Below are 27,489 nucleotides of genomic sequence, written 5' to 3'. Positions count from 1 at the left end.
TTTAATAAATAAGAAACACCATTAATTTTGTATTACGAATAATAAGAAGCACAAATGTGTTGAACATAATAGCCCTTATTAAGAGACAAACTTTACAAAAGTAAAACCAAATTAAAAAACAAACATAAAAAAGCCAGTCCAAGCTAACCAAGCCATTGCAAGTTAGTTCATTAGCCAAAGGGACATTAAGATGTGAACTCACATATTGAAAACTTGTTGGTGGAGTCTTTGCCAGGGAATAATTTAACGCCCCGCGATTTAAAATCTACTGATCGCTTCACTGCAGAGGAGAACAGAAAACAGAAAAGAGAAGGAAAATCAGAACAGATTGGATAAAGTGGGGGGAAAAAAATTTGACCTAAAAAAGGATTTTTTTTCTTTCTTTTAAATGGCAGATTCTTCTCCCTCACAAAACTGAGAGAGAGAAGAGCAGAGCAGAAAAGAAAGTTACAAATGCAAAGTAAACTTGAAAAAATGGTGGAAACACACAGCTAAGGGGGCAAGAGAAGGCGAGAAGCCGAAAGGGGAAAGAAAGTTGGAGAAATGGGTTCAACAAAAGCACCATTCAGGATTTTTTGTTCATAAGAAGCTTAATCTTTCTCTCTCTCTCTGTCACTCAGACACATACATCAGAAGTGAGGTTGTTTTTGCCGGAAGCCCCATCATATTTTGAACAAAAGCTGGTAAAGGAAAATTGCAGCTTTAATCAAAAGGACAATGATGCAGCTCTGTAATCAAAGCATTCCGATAATGGCACGTTACAAAATAGATGGTTCCTTTAATCAGAGTAACTCCCAGACAAGAAGGAACAAACTGAGGGATCCCTGTCGGCATGAGCTCTGTTTTCTAACACTGGTGACATCATTCGATTGCAAGGTTGGCGATGTTGTGCATGTGCATTAGTACAGTTTAGAACATATGATTACAAGGTATAGATGCAAAATTAATGGGTTAATAATTGATTTTATAAAATAGTAAAAAAATCAAAACACTACGCTAATCTAATTTTGTTAAAATAAATGAACACATTATCAACATAAATAATGAAAACACAAATATATCTTGTCCTGAATGACAAAGTACAGTGACAAATCACTTTAATGAATGTCTGATAGAGCGGCTGACAGATATTGCTGTCATTAAGACTTGACTAATCCACTGAAGGATGACAAATGGCGAATGAGTTAATGTTCAACAATTATCCGAATGCTATACTATACAACGATTACACATACGCACATATAGCACTGCTATTATATTAAAAGCAGTTCTATCACATCATGTGTATTTTATGTCAGCAATAACCCCAACATTATTCTCTATGTAGATACATGAACATATCATGCGTCATTGATACATGCCTGTGTTGTCCATACTGATTAATGCTCCAGGGGTGTAATATTGTGTTACCGTACCAGTAGGTCAATTTCAAGTGCTCCAAATGATAGTGTTGTATCCACGCCAAGAGTCAGAGATATCAATCCTTATTTGCAATCAATGCTAAGCACTTACTTAATCTTAAAATATGGATAATATGGTCAATACATTCTCTAAGCTGGGTAAAAATAATACTGTATTCATGCCATTAACACATTATTACTCTAAGTCTAAACACCAGCAGACAAAAATATGGGCTAGATGAAATGGCTTAAAATAATTGTTTAACTTAAACATCTGCCACACACAGGCCTTAAGACCAGTCAGGGATCCCCATGTAACCACTGGTTGCTAGAGAAAAGTATGTAGTTGGCAACTGGTTGGCAAGAGGTTGCTGGAGGACAGACTTTTAAATTATGTATCAATATGTCAAACTGATCACGAACAAATGTCCGTTTTCCCTTAAATTTTAGAACACTTTGTGCCATAAATTCTCTCGTTAATGAGACTTCTCCAAGCAAATGATGTCTCAGAGCTGCCTAGGGCTGCATCTGTGCACCGCACATACATAAATGCAAAAACACTGACTTCACAGCAATCCACCTACACAAAGAGTTTCATTTATTATTCCTGACAGCAGATTCATAGCTGTTTAAGATGGGGGTGGGGTGGGGGGAGGGAGGGGGTTCTTGATATCTGATATAATAGCAGCTATCACTTAGATAAAAAAGCAGATTTTATAGTTTTTATTTATATAATATAATCAGCAGTGTTTTCATGAAACCCCCCATCTTCCTAATATTTCAAAGTCATTTTTTTTTTTATAAATATTCTGGAACAACAGCTGTATTTTATGATGAGAGTGAAGTGAATACATTTTCCATTCCACTGCATACAGACATGACATCAAAGATTTAATGACTTTTTCTGACATTGGGTGGCTTATTTGATGCAGAAAAGTCGTATAAACAGTATAAAACACAAAAGGGATAAGAAACAATAAAAGTGCAGAGTTGGCGTTACTGCCTTCATATAAAACTGAGGTTTGAAAATGTCCAGATTGTCATAAATTAAGAACATTAACTGGCAAACTCGTGCTGCTTTTGACAACTGGGGAAGTTGCAAAACAGATCAAAGTCTTACAATCAGGCTTGAAATGCATCCTCTTCGGTTTGGCAGCCGAATATGGGAGTCTGGGCCAAAAATAGTTAAAAGTCAAATTTGTTTTTGCCTATGTAGATTCATTCAGTGTATCAAGCCCTGTTAATATGCATCATAAAACCTGTCCTGTGTGACTATGTATCAAAGTTAAATACGCCCATGTTAATATTCTAGCCTAAAAGCAGCAGCTCTACTGCAAACAACAGATGGAAGGGGCAGATGCATTTATGTAAACCATATTTATGAAGTAAAGTATTTCATATATGGAAAACTATATTCAACAAGCAAAAGCACAACCAAGAGCTCAGCTTAAGTTTCACAGCAATAAATTAGATGCTGAAGCTACATATACAAAAAAGAGAAGGAAAAAAATCAACCGAACCATGTTGTGTGGGTGTGATGTAGGCCTGATGCTTTTCAGACCCAAGTTAAAATCTTTTTTTTTTATTCCTTGAGCACAACAAAAATAAATACGAAAAGCTACAGCTACCTTGTGCAGAATCCAGATCAATGAGTCACCTTTTTTTTTTTTAACATTACCAGTCTGTTACCTACAACACTGTTTGTTTTTCCTACAGTAGTTCTTAAAACTGGTAGTGTGGAGCAGAGAGAGTCTCTGTGCCAATGATTCAGACAGATAGGCATCGAGCACTTTGAATTTACCAGCTTTGGACTAGATGCTCATCTCGGGTATTTTAATGTACCTGCATGGGAAAGCAAACATTTACCGTTGTCTAGACTGAAAGCTAGGATTTATAACATAGATGTATCTGTGCTTGTTTCTCTACTCAAACGTTCCCATGGTTAATGTGAGAGTGAATGAGGAATTTTAAATAAAACTCACTGAATAAAAAGTCAAATAGGAGGTGATGTAGCTGACATGTACAAATGACCAATAAATAAAAAAGACCAGGTAGGCCGAGCCTCTCAGTCTTTAGCGCCAAGGCTTTGGAATAGTCTCCAACTCCAACTACGCTTTGCTGACTCTGAGGAGTCCTTTAAAAAGCAGTGAAAATAATTTTTTTTAATAAAACTTTCTGTTTTCTTTTCTGTATCTTGCATTTGTGTTGCTATTAAGTATATTTTTAAGTTATAATATTACCCTTTGTTATTCTGTGTTGCTGTACAGAGCTTTGCGCTTGTGAAAAGCACAGCAAATAAACTTTATGGTGCAAGACAGATTGAAGTAGTACCTATTGTAATTAGAAATTGTTAGATTTAATGATGCACTTCATAAGATTTTTAAGTGCTGAATTTTCATATATGTGAAGAACATTTATTTGAATTCATATGTTTAATAACAATAGCAATTGCACAGTAAGTAAAATAGGTGGCCTGAGTGTTTGCCTGTATTAGCTGGGCACAAGGAAATAATCGAAATATTGATTTGGCAGAGTTGGTTGGTAATGCTGATTATATTCTTCTCCCTACACCTAGTTAATAATAATTTGAATATGCTCAATTAAGGAGCGTAATTAGAAGGCGTGAATAATTATCAGTACTGTAGAATTGCTATTTTGTAACCACAGATGAGCAATACTATTACATCACCAAAGTGAGTCTACGCAAACAACTGACATTAATTCAACAAAGTACATTCCTAGCTAGCCTTACAGTAATGACCCCAGTGCTAACAGCCCCTTTGATACAGGAACAGCAGAACACCAACTCAATAATGAAAGCCAGCACTGGTAAAATGCAAGCTCCCACAATAATATAAAAGATGATTAAGGAGTAGTTCATAGATTTATGAGCTCATATGATCCCCCTGAGGCCAGCAGTGTCTCTGTACTCAGTTTGACTAATGGTTCTTAAGCTAAGGCTGACAAGAAAAAGGATTTGGGGATTTATTTACACAAAAACCAAATTGTACGCTTTACATGTGCTAAATGCTCTCCTCTTCCTTGGCTGTAATTATGCAGAGCACTTAGAATTTCAAGATGTGTGCACTTGATCACGAGCAGGTTTGAGACACTGCAAGAGTCATATCAAAGGTACCATGCAGTCAACAATATCAAATATGTCAACCTCCCTGAGGGGTATACTGTTTCACTGCTAGAGTTGACTAATGTTTCTGCACCACGGGTTGACTGGAGTTTCTTTTGTACTGATTGACTTATTTTGTTGTCATAGCACTGGCTGACTGATAATGCCGTCAGTTGTTCATTAAGGGCCAATCACAGCCCTGCAGACACAGAAACTCATGAATACGTAATGAAGAGAGATGATGGGGGGATGTGATTGGTGGTCTGTGCCGTGGGGAAGGAAACAGATTGCTCGTACCTGACACGTGCATAGACAACGGGCAAACAGGCGTGCACACAAACATATGCTTAAATCTAAGCAGACGCGCAAACTGCCACGAGACATCGTCATACAACAGACAGATCTGTCAGCTTAAGCTGGACATTTGTACAAACAGGAACGCACACTGGTAAATCCAAAGAATTGCATACAGAGCAGAGGACAACAGAAATGGTGAGAATCCACACACACACATGCACACGCAGAAACCAGACGCACATTTATACTCTTAGCACACACACAGTGACACACATATTCTCAGCCAGGTGTTGAAGGTGTAAGGTTAGACATTAAAGCACAGAGCCGTGCAGAGAAGAATGTCAACCGAATACTTAATTAATAATTTAACACTTCAATATTTGTTAAACATCACCTATGCTTGAGGCCTTACTTTCCCTATTGGATTGGGACAGCTTTAATATAGAAAGACTGAACACAGGATCATAAAGAGTTATAAAACAACAGCAAATAATGGAGGGGAAATGCGGGTAAAATAGCGCACATCTTGTGCTCCAACAACAAAATTAAACATTTCCAGTAAGCAAAAAGGCAATGAAGTGTATGCCTTGCCACAGTATATTGGAATTACGGTGCTGTTTCTAAGCAAGTACAGAGACACAATCTCTCTACAGCACAGTACAAACAGGAGGAGGGAGGATAGCTCAAAATTCCTCATTCACTTTACAGGCTAATCGCAAGAAACCAAATAAATAACTATGGTAGATGCACCTTTGCAGAGTTTTCTCAGATTTAATTGGAATTGAACTGGGTTACAATTACATTTCAATTCAAGAGGGATCCTGCTAAAATGGATAGCCTTTCTTTATTTTTTGTAGCAAAAAAAAAACTGTCACAGGTTGGGGTTGGACTTAAAATCCCAATAAAGTGCAGAAACAGGAAGATTGTGTGACATTTTCATTGTGCTGATGCAGGAGTTAAAAATGCTTTCTAAACATTAAAATTTTGGATGCAGAATCAGCCTATTGATTTAGAGGTGCTACCTAGAATTCAAACAGCCAGGGAAGGTCAAAGAGAGCAGTCACGCAAACACTCTCCCTCCGTTATGTCTTGAGGATTCATCTTCATGGATTACTCACGTTATACCTTAAACAAGCTAAACTGGCTAATTCCCCAAAACTTAGGCACAACATTTCCTGCAGACTACAAAGTGGGGTAGTCTCTTGTGTTTTGCCATGAATATAGGGGTCTTACTGTTACTGAAAGCTGCACAAGTTCAGAATTAGAGCTGATTAGAGCTTCTAAACCAAATTAACCTTCTACAGACTTTACTGTGGCATCGTGGTTTGCCTCCAACAAATATCTCTAGTCTTGGTTAGGCTTTTTCATTCGTCTCATTGCTAAATAGAGCATCTCGAGGAACAAAGAAAATAAACACACCTAGCCATAGTTTGGCAGAAGTGTATGGAAAGCCAGGTTGTCTGGAAGCCTTTTTATGATTGTTTGGAATCTGTCATTACAAAAATTTGAAAATGCACCAATTAACAGTGTGATACCCTTGGACTCATAGTCAATTTTATTCTGGCAAAACAGAAAGTACCATGTGCAATGATGAAAAGAGGGGAAAGAGACTCAAATTCAGAATCGGGGCAGGTGCGAGCATGTCAAAGCAAAATTAGCAGGAACAATGAAAATTCATGTATGCAGCACATTTAGAAATGATGGTATGGTATGGACTCTCAGATCACCTTCCCCATGAATCAGACCATTTTAGTAATAATTAGCTTCGCCTCTGTTTTGTGTGTACCTACCCATTTTCCTAATATTGTGAACACATTTTCTTATATGTTTAAGATATTTTAAAACGGGAGCTACTGCAGCATTGTCAGGATCCTTCCACCCTCGCTTTCTAAAATGTTAATGCTCATTAATAAGAGTCAGGCATTACTTCTCACTGTTCAGACTGAAATTTGTACAGTAAATGGAAACCCTGGCAAGTATTCAATTCACTCGATGGCTTGCCGACGGGCTTGTGATTGGCTGACCGCCGACAACATTAAACATATGATTAACTGGATATGGATAACTTTGTGAATGACAATTAGTCTACTTGAATCTAGCTAGTTTCTATATTGTGGAAATATAATATAATAATTTGTTTCAATGGGCTAACTGAAGGGCTCCCAGGACTCTTATATGTTTTATAAGTTCTTGCTGCTGTTGGAATTTATTAAGATGAAATTATAAAATCATAAAAATGTTGAATGAGAGTAAATGTCCTGAAAATAGAGTAACTAAACAGAACTGCTTTGGCTGCAAAGCCAGTAACAATAGGTAGCCTACTTTCCTTCGTTTCCTTAATGTGTCTGTCACACTTGTCACACAGACGGCTTTTGAATGAATGAAGACAAAATACATTCACCTGTTTGTGAAGAGTGGGTGAGTCAGGAGTCTGTACTTTTTTGCTGCATTTCTTTCCTTTTCTTGCATGTCAACTCCCTTGCTTTGTATAGATTGCCTTGGAGTAGCTCGGTACTCCAAGGCAATCGTTTGAATGGATTACTGAAGCATGTAAATAAATGATCAAATGCAGCTGTACCTGGAAGCTGGATCATTTGTTTTTCTAGGAGTGAGCCAACTGCGCAGTCCCCTAGCTTAGCCTCTCAGTGGCTGAAATGGCACAAAGTCATTATGGTGCCTATTTTGCATATTAGCAAGAAATAAAGAAAACAAAATAAAAATAAAACCAATAAATAAATAAAAAGCAAAAAAACAAAACAAAAAACCTTGGCTTGTCTATGCCATGGTGAGTTGGTAGACTACATACAGGAATGTATAATAAAATTATGAAACACGTAAAGGTTGATGTAGAGGTGTGCAATGAGTGACTGCTATTATAAAACATTAATTGCACAGGTTTATTAGACAATGTTAATAACTCTGTCAGCTGGATTTTAAGCCCCGTTTGGGCCTGAAATCCTCAACACCCATGTCAACTCCCTTGCTTATACTTTTAATTTCTATAATGTGTAGAAATTAAGGAGAACTTGTGCATAAATTAGGCAGATGTACAGTTTTGAGTAATTACAGTTTAATTATTTTAGCCTGCTGAGAAAATGCAACATTTAGAAAAGACAACTTTGCAAGAAACAGGGCTCAAATTTTTCATATTTGGGTAGAGGAAGAACCTTTTAACTTAAATTCACCAAGTGGCAAGGAAATATGAAGTGGACTAATATGTTAGCTGAGTGGAGATCCATCATGTTACTAAGCCCTGTTACTGTGGTACAGTCCAAACTAGTCCCTGCTGGTCATTCATTCATTACATTATATTGTGCAGTAATAAGTTTTAGATGACAAGACCATTTGCTTTACAGTAAGTTAACACCATGACTTTTCCCAGCTTTTCTTTCAAATTGCAATCAAGTACAAAACTTAGATGTTAGAAATTAAAGGGCAGCATTGTCATCGTTATTGTTATGTAAATATTGAACTTGTTAGACTTAACACTTTATGTCTATAGACATGTAAAAAGGTAGAACTAGCTGCTGTCTTTGACAAACTCTTTGAGCACTGTCTTAACTAAGCAGTTATTATAAGCTCCATATTTTTGTATTTGATGCATTTGTTTGTGGCTGACTGACTGTACCTTAGTGGCTGCATTGCTGAGTAGAAATATGACTCACAGGTTGACTGAAACCATATGTGGCATCTGGCTCACAAGATGCCCCCATTTTTTTTTTTTTACCTTATTATACTGTGAATGTTTTTCTTCAAAACACGTGGTCCTGAAAATTCTTAAAGTTAATCTATTTAAAGCCTAAATTCCCTGTAACACTGTTTGGTTGTTGCAGTTTCTCTTTGGCCACTGACAACTGAGGGTTTAATTGACAACCTGATCCACTCGTTTCTAGCTTTGAGGGAGAAGAGCTGCTCATGTTCTTTTTTTATTTAACAGGGAAGATGACTTTGAACTTCCTATTTTCAGCTTTAGCCTCGGGTGTATTTCTAGGGGGTAAGAACATACTGCAATGCACTCAGTCACATCTAGAAGATGGCATGTTCAACCATAGTCACAATACATAACAGTGGAACAGCTGGGTTTCAGAAAAGTTCTTCGACTTAGTCACTAATGCAAACTTGGTTACTCTTCCTCTCAGCAGTAGTCTATTTTCAAAGAAGAAGAAAAAGAGTTCTCTTATTTATTATTTCTTGTGTGAATTTGAGCGTTTTGTTGTCGTAGAGTTGCCACAGTGGTGCAGTGGTTGGGACTGCATCAGCAATCTGGTTAAGCAAGAAGGTCTGGGAGTAGGCTATGAGACCCCTGCAATGAAGGGATGTCCAGGGATGTGAATGTTTGTCTTTGCCAGTTTCTAGGTATTGTTGTTTTTTGCTTTTTAATTAATTAAATATGCTGTATATGGGGAATAAATGAGACACTGCAAGAAGTTAATAATAACTCTACTTAAAATCTGCTTAAAAAAACTCCACCTTGATTACTTTGTTCACTGTAACTGTCTTAAGGTTTGAAACTGTAATTGCAGAATTGAGCAAATCTCCTCCCATTTTATCACCATCTATTATGGTTTCACCTCACATATTACCCACTGTCTTGAGGGTTAATTAAACACAAATACGTTTTGATTACTAAAATGTAAAATATTTGCTTGAGTCCCAAGATGACATGTGACATGACATTGGATGCACTTCCCCTCATGGGCAAAAAACTATTACATTTTATGTCGTCTTTTACAGTACAAAAGTCCTACATTTGGATTGTCCAGCATGTTTAAAACGAATGCCAAAATTGCAAATTAGTTTTCTTTATTAGGGGAACTAAATCTCTAAAGGCAGTTTGGTCCTGAGGTAAATAGCATTCACATTTACCCAGGGACGCTGTCATAGCTGAATAATTACCAAAGTTCAATTAAACATGCTAATGGATACTTAATATACTTGTATTTAGCTGTGAAGGAGACAGTAAGGAGCACACAGATAAACCATGACATAAGCTGTTTTCACTCAGGCACTCGCAGCTATGAACTCTTCCTGATAGTACAGAATATAACTGTATGACTGAGCAGAAATTTAGACTAAATTTGGTTGGACATTACATCGTCTTTAGATTGCAAGCGAGAACAGGTGAGCTGAACTCACAGGTAGAAGGTTGATATATATCAAATATTAAAGTACTTTATTTAGTATTTCCAAATATTTCCTGCTTTGAGCTACATCACAAGGACAACTGCAAATGTGTAAATACTAAATGGAATGAAAAAAAAAATTAAAGTAAGAACCTATAAAAAATATATATTAAAGTAAGAACCTATTAAAAAAATGCAAATTATTTTAATAGAAGTGATTTTTCCCTTTAACACGAAGACTCTCTACTGTGAGATATGTGAATTGAAATGGTTCATTCCTTTAATTTAGGTCTATCAACATAAAGCCTATGGCATGTTTCAAAACCTTGCCACTGTGAATCATTCTGAAGCATCAATTAAGCATTTAAATGGGTAATTAACTTGGTGCATTTGGTTAAGCCATGCACTGGAGCTGCAGGCTTTGCGTATCTAAATACACTAATTTATGAATGGGCTTTTCCATTGTCCAAGAAGCATGAACAAAGCGATCCACACACACACACACACACACACACACACACACACACACACACACACACACACACACACACACACACACAATCAAGCACACATGCACTCACACGTACTTCCTCCCTCTGAAGTGGTCTACAATAGCCAGTTATGGCATTATGATATAAAATATTCTTAATTTTAATATTTATACATATTTGATATTTAGCCCCACTGTAATTCCAGACTTTTCCCCTTAAACCTCCAATTCCCCATCACTCTGTTTCTCTTCTACCTGCCAATTTGTTTTAATAACACCTCTGGATTTCCTTACTGTTTTACCATCCTCACTCTCTGACTTCCTCTTTTCTTCCTTTGTAATGTCTGTTGTTGTTGGTGCCTCTCTAACCCTTCTGCCCCTTTTCTGCAAAGTTGGATATAAATCATTAGGAGATTATTATTAATTCAGAACCTCATAATTTGGCCGCAGCAGAAGGAGAATTCTTCTGTGAGCAGAGTTTCTGACCTTACAGACACACAAACATTCTGTCCAACTGGCTGGCGGCACCCAGAGCCAAATGAGGACCTCTGAGGTCTCATAGCAGCGTCTTGTAAACTAAACAAAACCCTGCAAAAGCATATTTGTTGATTAAGTCGTTTAGTGTAATGTTGAACTGCTTTCATCCTGTGTTTGCCACTACACTAAACTAACCGTGCCCAAGGATCTCATAATGTATTCTCCAGGAGAAAAGCTGATTTTTGTAGACCTGAAAAACATCTCATTTGGAACGCTCTGCAGAGTTAAGTAAAAAGACGAAAAATATAATAGCATAAAAATATGAGTTGGTAACCACCCCAGGAGTAAATTTAACAACAGCAGAGAAAAATAAATGCAGGAAAAAACAGGAAAAAAACACTACACTATACAAGAAACAAAACAAAATTGCTGAATCAAATAATCTACAATCAATTATTGCAGTAATATACATAAATATTTTTGCAAGTACTTCCACAAGACTGTAATCCAACTGGAGGTCATCACTATTGTAGCATTGCCAATTGTTGCCTTTGGCAATGTTGCATTCTCAATATTGGCCTATCTTCATTATCTAGTGAATATAGGCCAGCAAAATAAATTAACATACAAAGTCAATAATGTGATCAATGCTTTATCATTTCTTTCTACATGGAGAAATAATATTCTCTATTTCAAAGAAAGAAAAACCTCATGTGGACAGCCTGTGAAGTAAATCTGCCAGTGCTTTAGGAACATTGCGTGACTTTAGGTGACTTAACAGTTTCAGCCACCCAACCCGTCCTTCTGCTAATATGTTAGAAGCAACAAAGTAATGGGTATGACTGGCAGCTGACAGAGAGTAGCCAATCAATCATAATCTTGTTAAAAAGTCCACTAATTAATCAACTCGTTTATCACACTGACACCCCTCATTAACATGTTGATTAACCTTTTCAACTAATTAGGATCAATTAAACCAATTATAGGTAAATCTCAAGTGGAGTGGTCAGGTTGTCAATCAGTCAGTCAAGTAATATGGAAAGAAAACCGATGGATAAGAACGGAAAGAGAAGAGAAGATTCAGGAAGAAACGTGGCAAAAGAGATGTTTTACAGAGAAAGGGGTGATAATTACTTGTACTTACTCTATTTAATACCTTGTTATACAATACTTTTATAATTTAAGAATTTTTAGTTAAATCTTAATGTCTGTTTAAATATACCATCGTCTTTTCTCTTTTTGGCATTTAACCATGTTTGAATTGTTGACTGAGAGGAGGGGCGGGGGGTCGGGGGATAACCACGATGACCCACAGTTTGTACAAAATCACAAACATGCCCCCACCTCTGTCCCACAGTATTAACCATTTTAAAACTCAAATACAAGCCACATTTGCAGTAAAGTATCATCTGGGGTCATATGCAACTTAATGAGCTCATCATACCCACAGATTGCGGATTAATTGATAATTCAGTTTCACTTTACTCGGTTTAGTTGGCCAGCTGTTAGTTGGGTCTTGCAAATCTTGCAAGTGACCAATACACTACATCAGCCATTCCGTTCAAGTCAAAGGTGCTGCAGTCCCCTTAAAAACCAGAAACTCCCATGAGGCCCACTCAATCCTAAATTAAATCTTCACTCTAATCAAAACATAAGAGAACGTGATGGATTTTCTTTGAAAATTGCATTAAAACTGTAATAATGTAATAATAACTTCATAATGAGCAATAGTAATGTGTAGTAACAAAATAACCACCTATTATAAATGTTACTACATTTTTTATATAAATAAATAATGTATACAAATATGTCACTTAAAATAGATGTGAGTAATTTCAAACTGAACTACTTACTTAATTACTGCGACACAGCTGCAGTATTGTTACAGCCCACCAGGGGGCCCCATCCCACACTTTGGGAATCACTGCACTACAAAATTCATGCGGTTGTCAGAAATTTAAAAACATTTGTTTTCTTAGATTTAATGTCCAAAAGTAAAGTAGTAAATTATTCACTCCCTTGGCATTAAAAGCTAAAATGAATTACGATCCTATATTAATTTTGAAGAAAACACAGTAAAATCCATTCAGCAGCCACCTGTATGCACAGACATGCATCTATTTTATATTAATCATGCTTTGAGCTGATTTGATTAATGTAACATTACAACCTTTTAACCAAGAGTGCTATGGGCTGGCTTATGCCACTCTCCAAACACTTTGCTAAACGTCATGCCAGGAAGCGTGCACAGGGAGAGCAGAACAAACTCTACATTATCCAAAGACAGACAAATACTCGTTCAAAATCATTCAGAAGGTCACCGGGCTGCTATTCGGAGAAACTGCTGTGTTTATCACTGTGTCTGAAAAAAACACAGTTGACTGTGGAAAAATGGTGACAAAAATGGTGGGAGGGGAGCGAGGCAGACACATTCGCATTGTGTCATTGAGTGCGTACGAGTGTGTCAATTCAGACACATGCTGATTTTATTTTTTGTTACTTCTCGCGGCATGATCATAAACACAGTTTCTCCTCTACAAACAAACTCTACAAACACGATCCAGTTAGTATACGGAGCAAGCGCTACTCCTGAGAGCTGGCATTTTGGTTAGGCGCACACCTTCTCTTTTCTTGCCTGAGTGTGCTTGGTATTTTGGGGGCTTGTTCTCAACTTGTGCTGAGGAAAGACGCGAGTAGGCAGTGTGTCAGTAATAATCCGGTGTCAAGCATGACCAATATTTATGCGTGTGCTGGCTGCCCACTCAGATCAGGGCAATGACGCACGGACAAACTATAATGCCACCGTGCGATTAGCTTAAAGTAGTTAAACTTTGCACATAAAACATGTAAATACAACAAAATATGTAAATATCACAAAATATAATTACGTTTCTCAACATTATGGTTGAAATGCATTATTATTAAATTGAAACCAAACTAAAACAAGTACTGTTTTGTAATTGTACCACATGTGCACAAAAAAAAAAGATAAAATACCAAAGTCTGTGTATCTTTTGATGTCGAATGGACTCTTTTGAAAACGGACTAGCAATTTGAATGCACAAAACACCTTTTTTTTTTTTTTTGTAAAAGTAGTAGAGGCAATCCAAGACTACAACAGAAGGCTGGAAAGTAAGGAAAGCAATTTTACATTTAGAAAAAGAAAAGAAAAAACACTATCTCCTCCAACCTATGTGTGCAGTTGTTCCACACATTCGACTCTCATTATCACTGTTGGGGGACATGGACTATGCCAAATGAATTTCCAAGTGCTTTCCACCAGTTAGGGTTTTTGTGTCAAAGAAATCTAGCTGTGCACTTATCTTGAATAGTTACCCAAGAGGGGAAAAAACAGAAAAGAGCAAGTGATACAGGGAAGAGTGAGAGAAAGGCAGTAAGATTGAGACAGTGAGAGAAAATGTAACAGAGAAAAGGCGAGACGTTTGGAGTCAACAAACATAATTAGAGGGAATCTGAGGGAGGGATGATGGGGACCAACTGTCAGAGAGAAACACAAACACAAAAATGCCAAAAAAAAAAAAAAGGCAAAAGAGGCCAAATCAGAACCTTGAAAATAGCTGTTATTAAAGGCAGAGATATGCACACACTGTACATCCTATTTCATTTTTCAGAAATGAACACGCTGTGCATATACTGTATCTCCATGTGCGTGCGTGTGTGCGTGCAAGCGTGCATTTAAATAATCATCTCCGTGAAGATAATCAGATTTCACCCGTCTTACCTTGATAATGTGCGCTGAATCCACGGTAACGGTGGTTGCCATCAGTCACGAAATGCAGCCGAAGCCAGTTTTTGTTGCTGACGATAGGAGAAGGGACGTTAGTGCCCGACAACCTAAAAAGGAAGACAGAATGAAAATGCTTAATGAAATAAAACATGGATCCATACAAAGACACATTTATAATACCTTAGCCTTCACCTAATCCTATAATACACAGAATGATTGTATGACTGAAATTTAAATGGTCATTTTTTTAGGGAAGAAGTGCAGACACGTGCTTAGCAGTGCATGCACTCTACACAGGAGTTGACTAGGATCAAACCTCTAAGCCTGCGGTCAGTGGAAAACCCACTTTATCACCTGAGCCACGCCTGCTATAGGTTAAACACCATGCTTCACCTGGTTTAGCTTTGTGCCCCCATATTTTGCTGCAGTATAACTGTAATACCAGTGCTTGGCTTTAAGAAAAGGACAAATGTCTGGCCACAGCTGTAGGGTACGAAACCTAATATTTGCCAAGTCTAGTCCACTGTTGGAGCGGATTTGAAAACACAGCCCTTCTCCTCCCCATTCTCCCGGCACGAACACCAAACACAGCTTATGCAGAAGATCAGATCAGCTTGATGCTGGACTTAGTGAGCTTTATACTCGCTCATCTGAAAGAACCTGTAATTGTCTACAGTCCCCTGGAAAAACCTGGAAACAGAGCATACCTGAGACACAGAGATCACTGTGATTTCTGTTTAGTCCAATAACACGAATAGATTACTGCTTCCACCGGCTTTCTTTTCTTTTCTTTTTCTGTAAATGCATGCATATATTTGCTGCATTTATCTGATACTGATTATGGCAATTAGTGGAAATGTAGCGTTATGTTGCTATTCAATGAGTTTAAACACAATAAACTTGGGCGGATGACACATTATTGGAATTGGCACTCTACATCAAAGCTTTACAACTTCTCATTTTGTTAAAGAAAGACCGTTAAGATCTTAAGAATAAAGCTTTTAAGATGTGGTTATATTGTGAGTGGTTGAATGCGATAATATGAGGCATTTCACTCCAAATATTATGTTTCCAGTATAATATTAAGGGAACAGAAAATACATGCAGTCTGCAACTTCAATTGCAGTGAATGGAAACTGGATGGCCAGTCAGCTCCAAAATAGAAAATCTCATCTGAGAGGATGGAGCTCTGATCTCCAAATAAACACTGCTGCACACCCAAAGCTGATCCAAAACCAGACTGATGATAGTTTCAGAAGGCTGTAAAACCTTCACATTTTTAGTAAATTAACAATTAGCTAATAACCGAAGGAACTGTGCTTTAGACTGCACTTCCACAGGATCACGAATATTCTAAAATTCATTCAGTGTTTATAAAGGTCGTGTATGTGTTGCTGCTGTCTTGGATTAAGTGAGAACAAAGCCTATGGTGAGTGTAATGATGCAGAATGAATTACACACAGTCTCTTGCAGAATTTTAAGGGTACCTCGCTCGCTCTTAATTAACTGTTCACTGTCTAATTCCCAGGAGGTAGCTGGTGGATATAATGTATGAAAGTCTTGAATCACCCCTAATTTTTTATATTATGCTTCCAAGGATGCAGACGTTCTTGTATTTTCTTGCATAAATGGTCCTGAGCAATAATTCTCCAGACTTTCTGAAGGTCTTTTCTTTCTTTGGACATTGGCTGCTTTTTCACTCATTTTCAGTTCCTTCCTGTAGCTGACCATTTTCAGAAGAATATTTCATGTTGCTTGTTAAGCCATCTTAACACTGGCCTATAAATTATTCATCATTCAAGCTTAAAAAAAAAGCAATATACAATTTATATGATATTTTTGTGCACTACGTTAACAGCAGCCAGTTCAAAAACTCGTCATGTGTTCTCATTTCGTTCATTCAATATGTATAAAATGTATAAAAATGTACAAACACAGAGTTATCACAAGTGGCTCATGGAGTGATGAATCCAAATTTAAAGTTTTCGTTTTAAACTGTCATCCGTATGTACAGATGAAGTCAAGTGAGGCAACAGTGAGTGTCTACAGCCATCTGTAAAAGACGATGAAGGCTCTGTCATGGTTTGGGGCTGCATTTCAAACAGTGGTGTTGGCGATCTTGCCAAAATGGATGAAATTATGAATAGATCAGATTTTGATCCCGCCCTGCGATATCTTGAAAGTGTCTGATTGGCAACAGCTTCCCAAACACGCTGTCAGTCAAGCAAAAACATGCCTGGCTAGAAGAAACTCACAATGGAAATGCTATCAGTTATGGACCAGCCTCCGCAGAGCTCGAATCTCAACATTATTGAAGCAGTGACAAAGAATGGAATAAAGTCATCCAAAGAAGAGCTTGGAACATCTTTCAAGAAGCCTGAAGGATTATTCATAAGGACTGCTTAAAGAAATAGTAAGAAAACGTAAACAGTTGAGTTCAGGCTGTGTAGAAGCAAGCATAGCAAGTACAGACTTGTTAGAATGGTACAAATGTTGTTTTTGCCTAATACACTTTGTTTCCATCTATGCATGTACAGGTTTTATTAAATGATTGCACCTGTTTCCGATTTTTTTTTCAGCAAAATATAAATAAAGGGTGAGAATGTAATTCAAAAAGTCAGTCATCATGACACTTCCTGAAACTGAAGTTGGTAGTTGCTATTGTACTGGTTCTGCACATTGATTGCTATAAGGATGGCAATTATTTGTCTTTTTTTCCTCCTAAGATTTATATACAGTCTACCTAACTGACTCATAGTATATGCAAATTCAGATCGTCAAATGTCAGACTTCAATGAACCACTTTTAAAAATATTAGCTTTTTTGCATTTAAGCAAGCTGAATCAAGGCTTTCAGGGTACATAGCGCTACCAGATGGGACCCAATTTGCAACACTTTCATCAAGTGGTGAGAATAAGACCACTTAATTGGTTGAGAAGGTGAAGAAGGCTCTTGTGGTTGGCAAAGTGAAGTGTGTTAGGTCACTACTGCATTAGAGGAACTGAATGCTTTTGCAGTTCAGAATAAAACACCCTTGATTCTGTATGGCTTTAAATATCTAAACCTCAAATAAAATCTCTGCTGGCAATTAACCACCTTCGATGCACCAGTTCTTTGATTTATGGCGCTTTCATCTTGTAGTGTCAAGCAACAGGTGCTGTCTTTCTTTCATTGCATTTTCATTTTTTGAGATATTTTTAGTACTATCACCTTGGCTGTTAGATTTAAGACACAGGTATACACACACACACACACACACACACACACACACACACACACACACACACACACACACACACACACACACACGAATGGTCTTGAAAGAGAAGTGGACCGTCCTCTCTCATGTTCACTTGTCCCCTTCTGGAAACCGACGCACTCCATTAATGTCAACACACACACGCACAAAGGCATGAATAGGAGCATTATATTGTATGCACTATTATCCAGTGCCAATACACTCTAATAACAGTGGTAAAAAGTGGAACACAAGAGTGCTGAGCAGGTGCTTTAGAAGGTAGAAGGTGTATCTCTGCGTGTGTGTGTGTGTGTGTGTGTGTGTGTGTGTGTTAACAAAGAGAGGGTCACCTTGTGCCCTAGATCAGTAGGATTCCATGATGTTGGCTATTAGTCACATACACACAAAAAGGTGGTCTACAAAGCCACGTGTGAAGTACCAGCTTTTCATGCATGCTGGCACAACGATACAGTAACAGAGCTGAGGAGGATGTTAACAGTGGTCCCAGTCCTCCAGATAATCAAGCCCTACACAAACGTTTCACCGAAAAGTCAAAACCATGACAAAACCCACGACTCGTCTTTAGATTTCATCATCAACATGTGGTGTGACCCTTACATAGCTCTGATCCACACATCCCTGATTTAGTCTGGCCTTAGATGACTAGAAGAGCAGCTAAAGGTTAAACCCACTTGGACCAAGTTAAAAGCAGCCTGTTCAGACTGTAACCTCTGAGGGGTGGGATAGTCTCCAGGCCCTGTGTAATCGTGTGGGTAGATGGATTTTTTTTGTTCTTTTGAATGCAACCTCACTTTACATTTAGTAGCACATTTAGACAGTAATGTTTAATATGTCCGCAGCTAAATGGACTTCACTTCAGGGAAAAGTAACTCCTGCTACTACTGCACGTTATTTAAACTATGCATGTGAGGACTTTGCTTGGATGCATCTGTTTTACACTTGCTGAATTGCATATCTCATGCTTTTGATTCTTTTCTGCAACTGTTCATGCATCCTAGTCAGCTGCAAAGATTTGTGACTTCTCTAAGAGCCGCCACTGCAACTAATGCTTACTCGTGATATCTTTTCAGCATCTCTGACAAGACATACAGACATGCCCTTAGTAGGTTGTTACCACCTCATTAAATAGTTGTGCTGGCATAGCTCATGCATATATTAAGGTTTCTAGAAATAGATATAAAGTATAGGTTAAGCAGTGGTAAGATTGGTGGCAACTAATATCCCTGATCCTCAGGAGAGTTTTGTCTTTTAATCTGAATTGTGTAGGTTATCTTAGTTAGGCTTTGGGAAGGACGTGTTGCTTGGGTAAAATTTTACAGACAAAACATTACTTTTGGTGCCTGACGTGGTATCTTGTAGTGGAATTATGCACTATGAGACTTTTTTAGCTTTTATCCATAAAACCAGAGGAGGATATGTGGTGTAGCATAAATTAGGACTTTTTGTTAATCAGTAATTCTTCTTTAAACCTTGTACCCTAATAGTGGTTGGAGCGTTAATATTATTGAAAGCATTACAGCATATAGGTTACTTTTTATTATTAATAAATAATACTTGTATGTATTCTTAGTTATTATTTATTAAATAAATATAGTTATATGGTCACTGGACACTGTGAACATCCACGGTCACCACTTCATGCATAATAGACCTTCCATGTGTATGGACATGTGCAGGTATATATGTATGTATATGTATACATATGTATATTTAGTGTGTACATGTGTGTGTGTACATGTCTATAAATAGGAATAGTAGTGGTACAATAGTTATGTCAAGCTATATAGTTTATGTCTTCCATATTTCCAACCATATCCATAATCACATACTGCGTATATACTACCATTGAATATAGTGTATTATCTTATTTTTTTTTCATTGATTGTACTTATTTGTATTTTTGTATTTCCTTCTGATATCGGTACCTGAGCTGATGTAACGCAAAATTTCCCCGTTGTGGGATCAATAAAGTTTTATCTTATCTTATCTTATCTTATTTGACCATAAGAACTCTTCACACTCCTCTATGTGTCCTCTTCATGTTTACAGCTGTTTACAGCTTTTCGGTCTCTTGTTCCCATGACATCATAGCACAGTGTGTGTATTCTCATTGTTTCATATTAAAACAGGAATTGAATTAGAGCAAGCCCATGTGTGTGACATTAAACCATTTAATCAAATGCTCAAGAGTCACTTAACAACTCCAAGCTGAGATTAAGCCATAATTAGAAAAACTCTTTCTGCAGCAGTGAATGGGATCTTAAAAAGGTCATTGTATCCCCACAACAGCAGGAAGCACCTCCTCCTACCAGTGCTTTTGAGATGCATTACTGCTGCTCCATAGGTCCCAAGCATGACTGTATGTGAAAAATGAAAAACGACCATGTGTGCTCACCAACTACTTACATGCATAATTAAAGGTTAAGACATAGCTTGTAGCAAAAGCCTAACACATGAATAAATAAATATATGAAACACGTCAGCTGAGAAGCTAGCTGATCTGATCTTCCCCATGTGGACAATTTGTAATGCATTATTAAACCATTCATCTATCGAGATGGATTATGTCTGTGACTATTAAGTGTTCTCCCAAGATATCTGCTATAAAAGTACTTCAGAGCAGCCCTGAGTTATTACAGACCACCTTCTTTAAATATCGCGGTCTGACAGGGTATCCCAGTCAGTGATTTGACAGTGATGTGGGAGTAAAATCCACAGGATAAATACAGGCTTGTTACAAAGGTCTACTGCCATTTTCAAAAGCATAAGAGTAGTTGTGTGATAACATTTTAAGTTGCATAAAGATCAAAAGGCATCACCAAATCTTTTCATTTATGAAACAGACATATAGAAACACAGTTAAAGAAGTCTAAACCCGCACACTCACTATTGTATAAAGGTCAGAACGCAGATTACTGTGACAAATGTTTCCAAACACTGGATGTTAAACTCAAAGAGTTAGTGTGAGATAGTCCCTTATTTCTCTTTTAAAATCAAGTCGTCTGTGAAAGAAAATCGGTAACTTAAAAGAATTACTCCTTCTGCCTGCTAGTAGTATTTTATTCATGTATGACATTTCTGTGTAAGCAATAACAGATCAAAAATGTAGCAGCATGTTTTACAATTAGTCCTATATATTATTGGTCAAAAACATAATATAATTGTGCGTATAATTTGTTGATATCTCATTTCTTTACATTGATAAACTTAGAGTGTAGGTTGCTTTGGCAGTATACTGTTGTTGGGGTCCTTATCAATTTGCACTGTTAACTGCTGTCTTTACAGAGTATAACCCTGCACCCTGCTACTTCTATCAGCAGTCAACAGGTAAGCATAGATTCCCATACCATGAAATCTCCTCTGTCATGACTGACAGTTATGTTTCAGATCATGAGCTCTTTCGGTGCTTCTCTATATGTTTTTCTGTCCATCAGTCTAATAGAAGTTAATTTATGTTTTATCTGTCCAAACATTTTTTGGTGTGTTTAAGTGTGCAAGCTACTTTTACACATCTTCCAGTAAATTCTAATCATGTTCTTGAGCGTAATGAGTGGTTTGCACCTCGTTGTAAATCACAGTTAACCCTTTCATGAATTATGACAACCTCAATCAGGATTTTTTTTCTTAAGTATTTTTATTCATATTTAGGCATGGAAAAAAAAGATATCTGAATTTAATTTTTTTTAAACATGTACTTTTCAAAGAGTTTTTTTACATGTCTGCTCGGACACTTCCTATCCATCAGTGTCCAATGCTGTGGTTTATGTGCAAGTATACCATCAACACTGACACAAATACAAGACCGGACTTTTTCTGTTGGAGCAGGTGAAGGATTATGACATGCCTACCTTCTCAAGAGTGTTTTTAACTTGGTTAGGTATTATATTAAATACAGCAACAAAAAAAAAACAATGTCAACACTTTGAACTTCAGATATTAAGACTGCTTCATTTGTTGTGAGATCCCAAGGCAACAGGGTTCACCCGGCCATAAAAGCGCTCTGAAAACCTCTGAAAATTGAGGAGTATGCATAAAACTAGCTGTAATTCATAAAAATATAATGCAAAATGTTTGTTAAAAAAACCTTGAAATAAAGCTAAAGCTCTAAATGTCAATTATATATTGATTGTATGATTTAAAATCCACTAACTATGTAACCCAAAAAATATGGCACTAACTATATTTGATTTTGAAAGTGATCTATCTTGCCAAGTAGGCATACTAAAAAAAATAGGACACATGTTTGTGTTTGAGCTCTAATCACTGTAGGTACAAATTTTTAAAAAGAAAAAAATATACTGGGATAGTAAGAGTCAGTATGTGACCGCTTATGCAGTTTTGAGTGTGTGTGTGTGTGTGTGTGTGTGTGTCTGCAAGAGAGAAAATATCAAGTGGAGAGTTGCCAGAGGGAGTGAGAGAACATAATTGATTAAATACACCAGACCAAAAGAACATCTCTCCCTCTCTACATCTCAGGGTCTACCATCGTCCCATCCATCCTCTGTGCCTCCTTCCTCAACAAAAACACCAACCAGCTATTCCGCTCACAGTATGGCAATGAAAGAGAGGGAGAGGGAGGAAATAAAGAAGCACTGGGTGGAAAGAGGGCGGAAAGAGGCTAAGATCGATGGCCAAAAGACAGAAAGACAGTGAGTCAGAGAGAGGGAGTGGAAGAGAGAGGGAGACAGCGAGAACAATAGAAGAAGGGAGGAGAGGGAGAAGGAACCCACAGGCTCACAAATGAATGATGTTAGATTTAAAATGATTCATCTTCACATTTAAAAGTAATCACAAAAAAAAGAATTTATGTAGAGCAGATCATAAGGGTAATGTAGAATAAAGTAGAAAACAAATAAAAAATACAAATACAACAAATACTTATTTGTTACTAATATTATAAATAACATAAAATACTTATTTTTCTGCCATGTGAAACACACACTTTAATCAAATAAAGAGTGGGATACTTCTGCACTTCAGAGGTTCATTTTGGAAATTGCAGCTACTAATCTACACCAAGTGAACCTGTTTTCAGACTACCCAAAAAAGTGTGAAGTGCAAAATAGAGCAACATTGTTTTCATTTGCACATATTTGCCATGCTCAATCATAAGAATTAAGACCTTTCTTTTATTCATTTTCTTTCAAATACACTGTTAAATTGAGCTACTTTGTTGCTACCTGTTGTGATGTACTGTACTGACACAAAGTTTAATATGGAGACGAGATTTTAATAGATTGAAATAAAATTAATCCTTAACTAATGGACCCTTTCACTGTAGGGTTTATTTCAGCTACTCTGGGACAGAATTGAGTTTTATATATACATTGGCACCTTAATGTGTGATGTAACTAACACACATTGAAAGATCATTGGCCATTTAAGTTACAGTTTGTGTTTCCATATACAATATATGTGCTTGTACCCATGTGAGTGTGATTATTGATCAGATAGAAGGGGAGTGCTACTTAATCAGACTAGCCGTCTCAATAGGCTCCCCCAATTAGGACACACGAAATCTCAAATACATATGAGCTTTCTGGGAGAGTGAAAATGCACTTTCACACATATAATGCAGAAATTTGGAGATGGATGGTATTTTGGCGAAGTCATCATCAATCAGCGCACAGATGCAGAGAAATTCTCGTTGTGCACAAGATTGTTTATATACATTGTGTATTTATGCTTCTGTGCATGCGCGTGTGTGGGTGTGTAGGGGTTCGTGCTTGCGCGAGCACGCCTGCTGTGTCGCTCTCCATCACTTTCAAGTGGGCAGAGAGTAATCAGTGTTCACAACAGGACCCTGCTCTGTCTCTCCCTCCCTTTCCTTTATCTCATCTAAATTTTTCTCCTCCTCCTTGCTCCCCACTTCACGGAGCAGCAAGGTGTTTGTTAAATTGGCTCGTTCAAGTAAAGAGTGGAGGGCTGGAAAAAAAAACAAAAACAGAGTGGGTGGCTCTGCACCATATTGCAAAATCCACTGTTAGTTTAATTATTTATCCATTTAGCAAGTAGGAGCTAAACTGTGAGAGTGTTAAAGTGATAAAATCACTTGTTGAGAACACTTTTGAGGATGGTTTCATTGCTTGGTTTATGCCCCTTATCTCCTGAAAGAGGATTTTAATACAGCAGCATGTAATTATTATGCTCCAAATTTGTGGCACCAATTTGGGTGAGCTACTTCAGTCAGCATCGACTTTGGAGCTGAGGAAAAGCCTCGACCTTAGCGCCATCAAACCAATTTTGGATAAACCGGAACATCGATGACAAGCCACGTGTCAGCACTCAAAAGCGGCAGCAGCACTTTCTTGCAGCCAGGCTCATAAATCTTGTGAAAAGCCTTCCCGAAAGTGGTGTAATAACAGATTAATGACTATAAAATTTTCAAGTATAGAGCCGGTATCCATGTGTCGACACGCTTCTGTCATGTACTGCACCTCAAAAGTACCCCTAAATACACAAACAAATGTCTTTGTACTTCTCAAAATTATGTAAATAATTATATTAAGTGACTGACAGAGCCACTTATAACAGTTGATAACCACCTGACTGCAAACTACATATAATCTTACCTAAACAATTTTATCTTTGTTGGCACAAATAGCTGAGATTTGTTTCGAGTAAAGCGCAGGGTGTAAAATAGTTTATACCATCTGCCGGATAAGTTATGCCTGTGTTGGCAGTGTGAGCAGGCTGCAAATCTAGGTAGCTTCTTTTGTTTGTTGATGTGGTTTAAAACACAAAATCAAACACAGTCCTACCCCAAATAAAATGAGTGAAGATTTGGGGGTTTTTGTTGTTTTTTGTTCTGTGTAACTGCCGTCTGCCGTTTTAAAAAAAAACATGATCACTTCATCTATTTTTCCCCCTCTGTTTGTCTTACCATGTTGGATATGTAGCCCTTGTATCTACAACTTAAAAACTGAATCCACCAGGCATTTTAAAAGGACAACTAGGAAATGGATGAAAAGCCCGGAATACCCATTAAATTAAATAAAATTAATTTCTTTATCATCCCCCTCCTTCTACCCTCTGCTCTTCTGTCCCTCGCCTCTTTTCTTCCTCTTGTTCTCACCAGAGTTTGTGTCATTTTGTGTGTTCCCTCCTTTCTTTAAGCCCAGACTTTTCCCAGAGGCCATTGCAATCTTGGGCTTCTGCCTCTTTTCAAACTCTGTGTGTGCTTGTGTGTGTGTGTGTGTGTGTGTGTGTGTGTGTGTGTGTGTGTGTGTGCGTGTGTGTGTGTGTGTGTAGCCTGCGGGACACCACAGTAATCAGAGCAGAGACACACAATGAGAAAAAGGGGGACAGAGACAAGGAGTTGGTGTCATTATCTTATTATAATTTTAGCTCTGAAACTACTAGTGGCTATTCAGCCGCTGACTATCCAGCGCACAGCACTTCCAGACACACACGCCAAGCTACAGCAATGAATAACACTGATCGTATCGCTAATGTTTCTTGAAATGACATTCATCTGGATGTTTTTTGACTACAAACTATAAAATGAAGCATTACTGTGGGCTAATCACACCTCTCCACAGTGTTGGACCGGTCCTCTGTTCACTTTGCCCCACGATCTCACCAAAGGCCAAATCTACACCTCCTCAGCACACCAAAGATCCGGGTCACGGCACCAAGTTGTTGAATTCTCCCAATTCTTTGAATCTTTGGGCTGAAGGAGGGACAATACTCGGTGTATAAATGCTCAATCAACAATCATTTATTTCCATACAATTCAACAATAAGAGCATTACAACGTCCAGACGGGAGAGATGCTACCAGAGGGTCAGGCACATGTCTCAAAATGGTGACGGGTTGCTCAGCTTTTTATAGTCTCTAGTGGCCCCCAGCTAGTCGTAAAAGCCAAAACATCACATTTTTTTCTCTGTTACAGCGCCTAAGTTATGACCTCGGCAGTTGTTTCTCTGCTTTCTGTAAGGTGGGGGTGTGGAATGTGGTCTGTCTATCTCCCCTGTCTTTAGACACAGAGTCTCCTGCTTACAACCTTCTCTTCATGATTCAACAATTAAGCATGTCAAGAAAACAGTGTAACACATTCCCAGCAGATCAAGGATACAGAGTGATGCACATTTATCTAATGAACTAATATGTGAATATGTTCTGTTAACTCAAAAGTATAATGAGAACTAAACTACATACAGCTCACACACTCTATATTAAAGGGTATAATGTGATCTACAGCAGTATTCTAATTCAACTACTTTGATTACATATATAAGGTAACATATAATAACAGAATAATCTAATAACAGTAACAATCTTCCACATAATGTCTTGAAACACCACAGAAACTACTCAAGAGCATCTAGAAAACCTCAACAAAGACCTCAAAGCACTGACCTAAGTTTCAAATCCAGAGATGCCAATCTAATTGAGAATCCTAATTGATATAGGATCCCAACTCCTGCAAACCAAAAGAGTCAAATAGTCTGACAGCATAACAGGACAGATGTCTCGTGGCCATGCCCCAAAGAATCACAGCTATTATTAAGCAGATGGGTTTTATGTTATGCCAATTAAAAACAAGCACAATCAAGTAAGGACATAAATATGTTCTCATCAGCACAGACTGGCAGACTGTGCTGATGATGGTAGAATTAAAAAGTATTCATGATAGAATTAATTTGCAGTGTCCTGGCCCAGTTATACATCACGCTCCAGTGGTCCTCGACCTCTGGTCTGCTCCCTTGAGTTTGGCTTCACAATACCTGAAAAGGTTACTTGCTGTGGAAATGGTAAATGTCAGGCGTTTGCCGGCTAGTATTGCTGGAAAAAACCAACAAAAACAAAAAACTGTCCCTGCTCTGATGACGCATGTTTGTTGTAATTAATGTCCGACCAATTTTTAATATTAACTTCATTTCTTATTTCGTGGTGCAAATGAAGCTGCGCTCAAGGACAAGGGCAAGCTGCAATGTTAGCCTTTCCTTTGCTAGAGTTACCAAAGGCAGATGGAGCTAGATGCATTAAAAAAATTAAACACATCACTCTATTTTGTGCATTTGTTATATTTTAATATTAAAAACTGAATGAAAAGTTAACCAAGAACATGGAAGGGTTCAGCTGTTTCTCCAGAGAAGTGTATTTTAAAATATCTGCCAGCCATAGGCAAAACCTGAAGGATGACTGGAAAAAAACACACCAAAGCATTGTTTAAGTTAAACTTGTACCAAGCAATCTTAAGAAACATATTAGACAGCCAATGGACAGAGAAATGTGCCAAACTGTAGGTAATCCATGTGGGTGGCAATTAGTTAATCAGGCGATATGAGCAGTGAATCCCCCTCAACTCTGTGAGTAAAACAGTACCTGAATCCCAAAGTACAGTTTGTGCCAGTGGTGGTGGCTTATAAACCCAGGCAGCAGGAACTAATGGCCAGCAAAAATGATGTGACCTTGTGTTGCTCCTGTGGATGGTATATGGGATTAGTGTAGCTGTGTGCTTGATGCTGTATTTCAGTATTGTCAGTTCTGTAGAAGCTCTACTGATGCTGCATGCAATTTTTCCCTGTGTAATTTTCTGCTATGACCTAATACCTATCATGACGCA

At 37.7% G+C, this 27,489-nt stretch overlaps 1 protein-coding gene across 1 annotated transcript in view; it reads right to left on the bottom strand.

Moving 5' to 3' along the window:
• csmd3b (CUB and Sushi multiple domains 3b) overlaps window positions 1–27,489 on the bottom strand; it is a 417,790-nt gene that overhangs the window by 148,498 nt on the left and 241,803 nt on the right. Inside the window, exons 6-7 of the mRNA XM_085395224.1 lie at window positions 14,654–14,766; window positions 203–280 (exon numbers count right to left, since the gene is read on the bottom strand). Of these exons, the coding sequence (XP_085251350.1) occupies window positions 203–280; window positions 14,654–14,766 (191 nt within the window). The remainder of the gene's footprint in view (window positions 1–202; window positions 281–14,653; window positions 14,767–27,489) is intronic.

This window comes from Rhamphochromis longiceps, linkage group LG22, assembly GCF_057381845.1.
Source record: "Rhamphochromis longiceps isolate RC_006_pf linkage group LG22, R_longiceps_female_GT1.1, whole genome shotgun sequence".
NCBI classification, from domain to species: Eukaryota; Metazoa; Chordata; class Actinopteri; order Cichliformes; family Cichlidae; genus Rhamphochromis; species Rhamphochromis longiceps.
This window is presented reverse-complemented; position numbering and strand designations above follow the sequence as displayed.